Source organism: Tiliqua scincoides, chromosome 6 (genome assembly GCF_035046505.1).
Source record: "Tiliqua scincoides isolate rTilSci1 chromosome 6, rTilSci1.hap2, whole genome shotgun sequence".
Classification (NCBI taxonomy): domain Eukaryota; kingdom Metazoa; phylum Chordata; class Lepidosauria; order Squamata; family Scincidae; genus Tiliqua; species Tiliqua scincoides.
In genome coordinates, this window is record NC_089826.1 from 23,322,712 (window position 1) to 23,334,276 (window position 11,565).

General features: G+C 40.8%; 1 protein-coding gene across 1 annotated transcript in view; it reads left to right on the top strand.

The window, feature by feature from the left end:
* Positions 1-9,073, top strand: part of SGMS2 (sphingomyelin synthase 2) — a 40,298-nt gene extending 31,225 nt beyond the window's left edge. The window contains exons 5-6 of the mRNA XM_066632703.1: positions 2,769-2,935; positions 4,381-9,073. Coding sequence (XP_066488800.1) covers positions 2,769-2,935; positions 4,381-4,584 — 371 coding nt within the window. The 3' untranslated portion in view covers positions 4,585-9,073. The remainder of the gene's footprint in view (positions 1-2,768; positions 2,936-4,380) is intronic.
* Positions 9,074-11,565: the final 2,492 nt, after the last annotated feature.

Genomic DNA, 11,565 nt, shown 5'->3' on the forward strand with positions numbered 1-11,565 from the left:
AATCTCTTGGAGAGACTTTCTTCACAGTAGTGTAAACATCTAAAAGAGAAGCTCACACTAGCATGAGAAATACTGCAGCTGCTGCATGGAGAATGGGTCGGCATGAGTGGTGTATTGAGCAAGAATAACCACTCTATGGAAGTACAATTGCACAGTGGTCACAGTCCAGGTCTGTTTAGCACAGTGGTCACAATTCAATGCAATAAGTGCCAGATTCAGTCTCTGGCATCTCCTTATTGGGGGATCTCGGAGACCAGAATTAGGTAAGGGTCAGATGACAAATGAGAATAAACGAACTGATATGCTTCCATTTTCGTTGGTAAATTAACCGTCAGATGTGGTCCCTGTCAGGCTCACAGGCTCATGAGTTTTTTATTCTTTGGGAAACAGGCATTCTAAGGTAGGGGAAGAGAGAGGTTTGCATCTGATATGATATGTGTCAATATATTTAACATTTCATATAGTCTGACCCTAAACCTTTGCCCAAGACTTTGGAAAGCTGTTACTGCTTGATGTAGTGTAGAGGCAATAATGGAATAGATCAGCAGTTCTCTAACTATTTCATACTTTAAGTGGGGGGAAAAAGCTTCTGAAAATGTGAAGTATTTACGCAGGGGAGACTGTCTAGTGCAGGAATTTTCAACCCTTTTCATCTCATGACACACTGACAAGCCACTAAATTGACAAGGCACATCATGCAGCCAGTGGGGGGGGGGGGCGATGACGACTCACAGTCCCCACTGGCCCTACTAATATATTTCCTTCCCCCAAATTCCTGTGGCACACCTGTGGACCACTCACAGCACACCAATGCGCCATGGCACAGTGGTTGAAAATGGCTGTTCTAGGCAATAGTGGTTTCCCATGCTTTCTCTTATATGAATATTCAGTGAGGCATCCCCATTAAAACTACCTACTCATTTAGCATATGTCACTAACAGACATCTTTTTGAAAAAAGCAGGCAGGGGATTGCAATAATCAGTACTTTGGGGTTGTACAGCTAGTCTTCAGCAGGCTAGCCTGTGAACTCTGCCCACAATATCAAACTGTTTTTTATTGGAATGCTGCTGCTTTGCAATCAAAGTGGACTGTACATCAGGAAAATGACTGTCTTGGGATTTATACAAAAATGTGGTTTTGGAAGCAAGAGCAAGTAGTGTTCTGTTATTATGAAGCTAAGTACAATATGCTCCACTGATCTCTTTGAACAGGCATTTTGCCAGTATAAAGATGCTTCCTGTGTTCTCATTCCTGTTTATCAATATATTTTAACTCCTTGGCTAGAGATCACTATATAGGCTTCCTTTTTCCCACCTCCTTGCCATTTATTTTTTGACTGAGCGGCATAAAACAATAGTGCACTGCTTAGCTGGGGACTTAATTGCATAAAGTGGATAGAATAACTTTAAATTGACACCAGAGCAGTGATCCTTCAAAAAAGCAGAGGAAAGGAATGATTGTCTGATCTAATTTTCCTACCTACTTTCCTTCCTCAATTATAATCATGTTTTGTGTTCTGCTATGCATAAGGGCTGGGCTGTTCTTGAGTCGTGATGACTATGGTATGTGGTAGAAAGACACTGAGGGCCCAATCCTATCCAGTTCTCCAGTGCTGGTGCAGCCATGCCAGTGAGATATGCACTGCATCCTGTGGTGGGGCGGCATTCACAGAGGCCACCTCATTGTATGGGAGCATTTGTTCCCTTACCTCAGGGCTGCATTGCGGCTGTACCGCTGTTGGAAAGTTGGATAGGATTGGGTCCTGAGGCTGCAATCTTATGTCTACTTACCTAAGAGTCAGTCCCATTGAACTGAAACTTTTGAGTAGACATGCATAGGACTGGGCTGTTTCTCCTTTGGATAAGTGGATTCATTTCATGGATATATTTTTAACTGTACACTTGAGTGTGCTAAACTGTTGCACTGCAACCATAGGATCTCTTTCTTTGAGATGTCAAGCTGGAAATCTTAAATAGGGGTTTTTTCTTTGCTTTCTCTGCAAATGGTGGTTGGCAACCTTCAGTCTCGAAAGACTATGGTATAAGCCTACAGCACCCGGTATTCCCAGGCGGTCTCTCATCCAAGTACTAACCAGGCCTGACCCTGCTTAGCTTCCAAGATCAGACAAGATTGGGCATGTGCAGGGTAACAGTTTCTCTGCAGCAACTCCCCTTATTCCTTGTTTTGGACTCCCAGCAAGTAACTGTAAAATGTGTGATAGCTCCTAGCCCACCAACTGGCAGCTTTCAAGGAATTGGAGTGAGCCAGGGGGTCATTAACTGCTAACTCTTTAAAAAGCAGCAATGGTACATTCAGGATGCAGATTACTATTTATATGAATGTAAGAAACTTACTTATGCTGTCAAATCACTTGTCCATGTAGTTCAGTGTAATCTACTCTGGCTGGCAGTGACATTTTAAGGTGTAAGGAAGAGGCACTTCCCTCTTCCTTTTAGCTTTATATTCCAGGGACTGAACCTACAACCTTCTGCCCTCGTTGCCCAAGATTGCACACAGGACATTTATGAATCTGATGTTCAGTCAGCTGCACAATTTCCATACACAATGTAATACAGATGTTTTCCTGCTAATGAGGGTTCAAGTCCATAACTTGTTCTAGTGAACTAAGCACAGAAGTTGAAGATCACATGTGTACATGCACACATACATGCATTTGCATATATCCATGAGTCCAGATTTAAACTGCATCTATTTTATCACTACAAATACTATTCCCATAATCGACATCTTTTCTTTTTTTGAACAGACTCTCCTCGTCACTTTTGGTGGTATCACTTGATTTGCTGGTTGATGAGTGCTGCTGGAATAATCTGTATCCTAGTAGGACATGAACACTACACTGTAGATGTCGTTATTGCTTATTATATCACTACAAGGCTCTTCTGGTGGTATCACTCAATGGCTAATGAAAAGGTGAGTAATCCACCAGCTTTAAATCACATATGGAAGTTTTCATCGCATTTCTCTGCAAAGTATATAATGTAAGTTAAGAGTTAAGCTGAGTTAAGCTGAACTTGACTGGGCATTTCTCATTTTTTATCTAAATGCCAGCAATCTATTTGTGGGATATGCATGATTTAACATCCGAGAAAATATAAGACATAATCCAGAAATATCCACTTGAATTCAGAGGGACTAACAATCCCATCTCATGTGTGCTGTATAATAATTCCTACTTCTTTCAGTTGGCTTTACTTGGCACTTACAAAGCTGTTGTGCCAGCTGAAGAGTATTGCACAAGTGCCATAAAGCTGTTCTGTGATGACTCAGGCCAGCGCACAGATGTGTGCCGGCCTTCGCAGGCAGCCCCAGGCCCTGCAGAGCTGGTGGAGGGGTAGGTACACACTGGTCTTTCCAGGCTGGCGCTGGAACCTGGGACAGGTGGAATGAAGGCATGTTGGTGTGGGCAGCGGCTGCATGGGGATGGGGCCAGGATCTGGCACTGGATTCTAATCCCTGGGCCGGGCAACCCAGAGCAGCTCCAGGCTACTTGGGTCTATGCCACTTCTTTAGGTGACATAGATTCGAGCAGCCCCATCGGGGCTGCTGCGGCATTACTCGGGGTAAGGTAAATTAATTCCCCTTGCCCTGGGCTGAACCATGGGCAGCCCCAACCCTGCTCTGGATGCAGGGCAGGCCAGCTGGCCTGCCTGCTCCAGGGCAGGTTAGGATTGGGCTGTTAATAGAAATTCATTTTTGCTTAATTGCACCTATGGTATCTTAGCAATAATGCTTTGAAAATAAAAGAGGTTTGTAAGGGCAAAATGCTACAAACATCTTGGGAGCTTGTTTGTAAAGCTGGCTTTACATTTTGAAAGACAAAACTGTGTACTATCCTGGCCTATTTTCTAAAGAATTGAAGAAATATATTATGAGAAACAGGTCTGTCTAAAATAATGCTTTCAGAGAGCAGTTTTAGTGGAACTAGAGTATGTGATTCGTGTAGCAGTTTTAACCCCAAAGGCATAAAAGACGGAGTTGGTTCTTATACAAAATCTGTGAATAATTATTGATTACTGAATGGTGAACAGTCTGCCTAGGAAACACCATATATGGCATTCTGACCGCCTGAGAGGAGAGAAGGATTACAAATGTCATGAATGCTACTATGCCAGGTTTTATTTTAGTAGACATCTATTTCAAATGTGACATTCTTGCACAAAACACAATATGGGGTAAGAATTTAGTAGAATAAACTCATCTGGAGCGTACTGTCTGACCATTGTACTTGTAATGTTCATGTCTTTTGCTTCATAGAAGTGCCTTTTGTGTACAGATGAGATTAAACAAATTTCAGTTACCAAGTGTGGCTAGTTACATATTCTGAACAGAATTTTTTCCCCCTTTTCTTAATGCAGAACTTGAAGGTCTCTTCACAGACGAACTTTCTTTCTAGAGCATGGTGGTATCCAATATTCAATTTCTTTGAGAAGAATGTGCAAGGCTCAGTTCCTTGCTGTTTCTCATGGCCAGTATCTTGGCCCCCTAGCTGTTTCAAGTCTTCGTGCAAAAAATATTCCCGAGTTCAGAAGTTGGGAGAAGACAATGAAAAATCCACCTGAAGATAACTGAAGGAAAGAAAATGGACCTACTCCTTAGTTTACCAAAAAACATTTATGCTATAACCAAAGCTCTTATGAGAATGGATTGTTAACTGAAGAAGTGGACCAAACTTTGTGCAACTGATTTGAGAAAAGATGGTTGTAGACAAAATATATATTACTCCTTGGTATATCTTTTTTCTAGTCATATTGTACAGTTCAATCCTACTCCTCAAAGCCAATAGGCAATGACACTCGGTAGCACTTGGTTGCCAACAGAATGTTCCTAAGGAGAAGAGGATCCAAGACTTTGGTCTCTTAATGAGATTAAGAGGTGCCAAAGAACACATCACACCATCTGTTGTTAAATATCACTCATCCATAAATGCACTGAAACAAAATACCAGTTTCAGAGCTTCAGAGTTCAGTGAGCAAAACTGTAGTAAGTGCTAAAGGCACAAAACTGGTCTCTCTGTATTCAGAGAGTAAAAGAAATGGGCAGTCAGTGGTTTTAGAATTATATATATATATAATTTTAAATACTCTCTTTATGAGAGTGAAAATGAATGCCTTGAATGCCACCACAATTTCAATATACAGTACTCTACCCTCTACTGACTTCAACACTTTCTTTTTAAAAAGTGGTAATTTTTTTTATAAATGAAAATAAAGCTATTTTACTTGATAGCTAGAAATAATACTTACTAACATTGTCAAGATTCTACAAGGGGAGGGATAGTTTATTATTAAAATGCATATAAATAAAATTTCTGCTGGTCAGTTAGCTTGCATGAATGTGTAGTGTGTGCCTATCTGTGTTACAGAGAATGTTCAAAATATGGAGAGATGCAATGACAAGAGAATGTTGGCAATCCCTTATGCAATGACAAAAAATGCAAGCAAACCCACTGAGTGTAGACCAGTTTCCCAGTGGGCGTTGTCCGCGTTCACACTATGATTTTGAATGTTCACCACATTCCAGTGGGATCGGCCATTTTCTTATGACTGTTGCTGTAACCCATACACATATGACCATGCACTAGCAAATAATATATGAATTATCATGGGAGATGAGACCCCAATGATTCTCCATTCATTGGCATTGATCTGGGGTAGATAGCCTCCCAAAATTGATCCTTTGAATACTTAAAATTTGTCTAAGATACAGTAACATGGAGGCTGATAGGTGAGTGTGTTATATTTACAGATGAACACCATTTTGTTTTTCCTCGGCATAAATTTCAGTTGGCCAAAAACTTGTGCCAAGACTATTGGCTATTCACTGCAATGGGTGTGCGTTTATCTTGCTATTGTCTAACATTATTTATTATTAAATGATCATGTGCTAGTCTGCTACCTTCTTGCAACTGGGGTTTGTTTGGTTGGATGAAATGTACATATAAAATGTAAAAATGTTCTTAATTGTTACTAAGCTAATGTGCAGAAAAGCTAAAGTGGCCCTCTTCTTTCATTTTGTATAGGAATTCAGTAATGACATTTGCACTGTATCCAGCAGCTAATTACGCTGTATGGTTTTCTTCTTCTCAATTGTGTTATTCAAAAAAATCTTAGGAAAAATAGCATCCATAAAAATAACAAACTGAATTCACTTTAATCCAATGTTATCATTTTTAAATAATGCCTTCTAGGATATCCATGGATATTAAGACCAAAAGCAGTCAGAAAATATGCTTTGATTTAAAATTCAGAATGTAGGTCTAAGAATTTCATTCACAGGGCCAGTTGGTCATAAACTGCAGAGCTAATTCTAATGTTCAGAAGGTCTTTTGGCAACAGCAAATCCTAGTATAATAGTAATACTTTCTGATTGTGCAAGATAGCAAAATATGGTCAACCAACTAGATGTCTGTCTTCTATGGGTTATTTTTTATCCTGAGAAATACTTTACACACTCACTCACTCTTAAGCCAGTTTCAGGTTATACATTATAACTCCTTGTATAACATAACTCCTTATAATGCCAACCAAACAAATAAGATGCACTGCCAATAAAATGATAGTCAGATTTCAAACATCAATACAGGGTTTGTTTTTAAATACCTTGTCTCTGTAGGAAATGGTGACCAGGATCCAGAGAAGATTAAAGGGAAGGCTGTATGCATGGTGGGACTCCTTTCCATAATAACCTTCTCAGGTCGTATCTTTGGACAGCTTGAAATGTGACAAAACCTATATACACCCAGAGAAAACTTCCATGTATGGTTACAGCATACAGGCTTGCTGTAAATCAACTTGTGTGTCATATTTTTTAAACATTGCACAATATGTGTGCAGGTGTTGGTCACTCATAAGAATCTGCACCTGGTTTGCATCCTGTTTTCCTACACAGATATTCTGTCGCATTTGAAGCAGTCCTCAAGGTAGACTCCAACGTCAATGTTTTCAAAACAAGTAGCAATGCAGTGGAAGACTTTTCCCTGCCATACACTCTTAATTTGTTGCATGCGTGTTAATAAGCTCAGTCTAGTGGCAAATAGTTACAGGTAGAGAGAAAGTCTTTTCCTTCATCCTCAATCCTTTAAATTAAAATAAACCTGCTTTTAAAACTGTTCTGAGTTTTAAAGGTAGTTTGCAATGAAAATAGGGAAGGAGAAGTCAAATTCACAAGCACAAGACTGGTAGATGCACTGGATTGTAACCAACGAGTCACTGCCTTCAGAATGTATTCTTCCTGCATTCCTTGAAAGCGGATGGAGGGAAACAACAGCATGTCTGCTATCAATGCCCACTATACATTTGCATATGAACTATTCAAGGGCACCTGCTGGTCACTTCCTCTGCACATCCCTGCAGTCAGGTATGCAAACCCCACAGAGATTCCAGATTTCCCCATCAGGTGGAGGAACCTTCCATGCATTCAGCACTGCCCTCTGCATACAAACATAGGGATGCCCAAGGAGAGTGATCAATGGGCTTACAAGGCATGGCTAGTCAGTACGCATACGTCCTTCCCTCCACACACTTGCACTTCCAGGGTGGAGGAAGAATGACTAAAAATGGCTGACGTGTCAAGAGGAAGCTGAGCTTACCTGTGTCCCATTGCAACATACGAAATTCATTAAGTTCTTTAAGAAACTCATTAAGTCTTGTTGATTTTTAAAGGGACTTTGTAAAGCATGCTGCATCTCTAGATTGCGCTCATATCCAAATGACATATCTGATAGTCAAGCTGTATATTTGATTAACTTGAATCAGTACATGTGTGAAGAGAAATGAACAAACTTAATCAGGTGAGCACCTGTTTCAAAGGTTAATGCTATGAAATTTGGACTCTAAGTTCCTTAGTTTTTGGTGTTTTTTTTTAATCCTATCTTGGATGTGTACTGCTAAATTTGAGAATAAATAAATCAATATACTTGGATAACAAGTAAGTGTTACTGAGACTCTTGAGATTACTGTTAGCTTGAAAAATAACAATACAGTACTCTGCTTAAAAACAGCTTTATGGCTTAACCACCTCACTGTCTGACAAATAAAAGTAATGGAATTAGAGAATATGAAAGCCCTCTTCAGATATTAGTCCCCCATGGAGAATCAATAAATGAGGGGGCAAGTGGAAGCATGCCAGCTAGCTGCATCTAATGAACACACTGAACATCCCAGCATTTAGCACTTGCCTGCAGAGGGAAGGAACTGAGTGCAGGGAAAGCTCTAGCAAGGGTGGCTAGCCTCTTGTACTCTGATCATCCACAGAGGACCAAATTCTGAAAAGGGTTTAAAAAGTAGGTAACAGTTGTTTGTTTTTTGAGTTCTTAGGCTTTTTGCCCCACAACTGAATGTCATGTACTAGTTTGTGCACTACCACCAAGGCCTTATTTAAGCCTCTTGTTTTTGCTGCATATGGGGTTGCAAAATAGAGGTGTCACTGTTTACAAATAGTGCAGCCCTGGCCTATGCTGCTATTTGTGTCCTGCTAAATATTTTAACACTTTCTAATATAGTTAGAAAATGTACAGACTCTGGTTGAAGATTATCCTGAGGATGAGGAGAAAAAACATGACAGGAGCTTAAGTGTGAGGTTTACTATCTCTTATATTAGAAACATTTTTGTATAGTCTGTATGGCCACCTTCTGGTATCCAGACATATGCACACTATACAAGCACAGCTCAAGAGAAACTTGGATATATATGTGCCTAAAGTTAAATCAGTAACAGTTATAAGATGGAAAATGCATGGATGAAACAGTAAGAGATAATTTAGAACATACTCAGAATCATTGCTGTGCTCACAATGATCCGTCGTTGCTTTTGCCTCTTCCTGCAATTTTATGGGGTGTTGTTTTTTTTTTTAAATTGGATCAAATTATTCTTTAAACACACTTAATTTCATCTAGTTGGGAATTATATTGGTATAGATGTGATTTCATGAGCATGTTTCGTTTTCAGAAAAGAAATGTACATGTAGGGTTTTTTATGTCAACGAAGTTGCTCTGGCAAAAAATTTGAAAGGAACTGTTTTAGGTGCTCTTGTTTTGTTCAGAGGTTTGAAAGGGGATTTAGCAACCTTAACTTCAAAAAGGAATGTTAACCCAGTTTTGTGCTGCATTAGGCACACAACATACTTTGATCTTAAGTGTGTTTAACTGCATAGGACTGGGGAGGCTTTGGCTATAGTTGCAAAAACTGTCATGCCTTTTTTTTGTTAGAAGCTTGTAACTACAAATAATTGGCAACAGATGTTTTAGGTCTAAGTTACTAAACTTAGGTATACAATACAGCAATGTGGATTAAATCTCTGTACAGTGTGCCTATTGTCCCCCACATGGATGTGACTGATATTGCACTGTTCAGTGTCATCAGTTTTAATGAGCATATTCTTGTGACATAATCCTTGAGGGGCAATTTAGCTTCAAGTAAAAAAAAGGCCATTTTCTATCTTTGCTGATAAATGTTTGAATTAAAGGGAAATTTAATTACTTTTTTGCCTACACTATGGCTGTTTTTTATATATCTCTCTGGTTTGGTCCCAAAGGAAAAAAATAAATACTATATATTATGAACATTCACATGTGCATTTTATGGGTATAAACACAGAAGTTCTCAGTATGGGGAAGTGGCACATGGATAAGATTTGCAAGCTTTATGGTCTATTTCAGGGGTGCTCACACTTTTTTGGCTCGAGAGCTACTTTGAAACCCTGCAAGGCCCGGAGATCTACCAGAGTTTTTTTTTACAATGTTCACGCCATCATAACATATAACATTTATGTGTACAATGTATGTTGGTGTACCTTGCATAACTGCTTGAGCCAATATTGCACAACACAACATAATTAACTATAAACATTTTTTGTAATTACTTGAGTTTACTTTGATGACTTGCACTGAAGTGAATCAGCCAAGGATGCATAGTCGGACAGTAGCTGCTGACAGCCAGCCTCAAGCACACTTCCAAATGTTCATCAGTCATGGTGGAACGGTACTTGGACTTAATGATCTTCATGTAGGAAAAGGCTGACTCACATAAATAAGTGGAGCCCTTCCTGCCTCAGGTGCTCTTATATCCCTGAGGGCCCTATTGCCTTCAAGTGGCTGCAGCTGTGCAGCACACTCTGCTGTATGCCCAGGCCTTACCCTTAAAGGGGCCACTGCTGACACCACATCTACCTCCTCACCAGATCTTCCTCGATTCCAATACAAGTGGGGGGGGAGCAGATCTCTATACAGAACAGTGCAAAAACAGGGGAAAGGTGTGGGGGGAGGGAAGATCTCTATATAGACATCACAGCAAGACCAGTGCAAAACCCCTTGCACACAGAACCAACAGATGGATTTTGGGGGGAGGGGAGCAGATCTCCATACATACCAGTGCAAAAACAGGGGAAAGGTAAGTCAGCCCCAGTAGAGTCAACGGGGCTCACTCCCAGGGATGCGTGGTCGGGAGAGAAGCCTGCCAGCGGCTCCTCTGCAGGACTACTCACAAGTCAGCCCCAGTAGAGTCAATGGGGCTCACTCTCAGGGATGCGTGGACAGGAGCTCACTCCCAGGGATGCGTCACTCCCAGGACGGGGCTCACTCCCAGGGATTCGTGGACGGGAGAGAAGCCTGCGATCGACTCATTTTGCCTCGAGATCGACCGGTCGATCGCGATCGACGTATTGAGCACCCCTGGTCTATCTAAACCAGGGGTGCTCACACTTTTTTGGCTCGACAGCTACTTTGAAACCCAGCAAGGCCCGGAGATCTACCAGTTTTTTTTACAATGTTCGTGCCATCATAACATATAACATTTATGTGTACAATGTATGTTGGTGTACCTTGAGCCCCACTGAGTATAACAGGACTTACTCCTGAGTAGACATGCCTAGGATTAGGCTGTGAGGCTGCAATCCTAGCCACACTTACCTGGGAGTAAGCCCCATTGAATACAATGGGGCTTACTCCCAGCGTTTCCTCCCAGAGGCACCTGAAGGGGGGGGTCGGCACTTCGCGATCTACTCATTTTGCCTCGCGATCTACCAGTAGATCGTGATCCACCTATTGAGCACCCCTGATCTAAACATTTTCATTGATTTTTTTTAAGACAATTTCTAAATCTTACAAGTTCCAAAATTTTTTTTGAGATCAGCACCCTGAACAAAATAAAGTATTTCAGACATGAACAATCAGCTTTAAGTCATCATTCTATAGCAAGGGTGTCCAAAGTTTTTGGCAGGAGGGCCACATTGTCTCTCTGACACTGTGTCAGGGGCTGGGGGAAAAAAAGAATTAATTTACATTTCAAATTTGAAAAAATTACATAAATGAATATATTAGAGATGAAACTTATATGAATGAATGAAGGTCTTGCAATAAGGCCTATAAAAGTCCTTGCACAGAGCAAGGCCAGCTTTTCCTTTGCTGCTACTGCTGCATCACAGATGTGAAACAGCAAGCAGTGGAGGGAGCCCTCATCCCACAGATCATGCGAGAGGTCGAACAGTTGGCTGTCACGCTAAGAACAGTTGCATCAGGCCAACACGGGCTCCAGCAAGTCTCCGG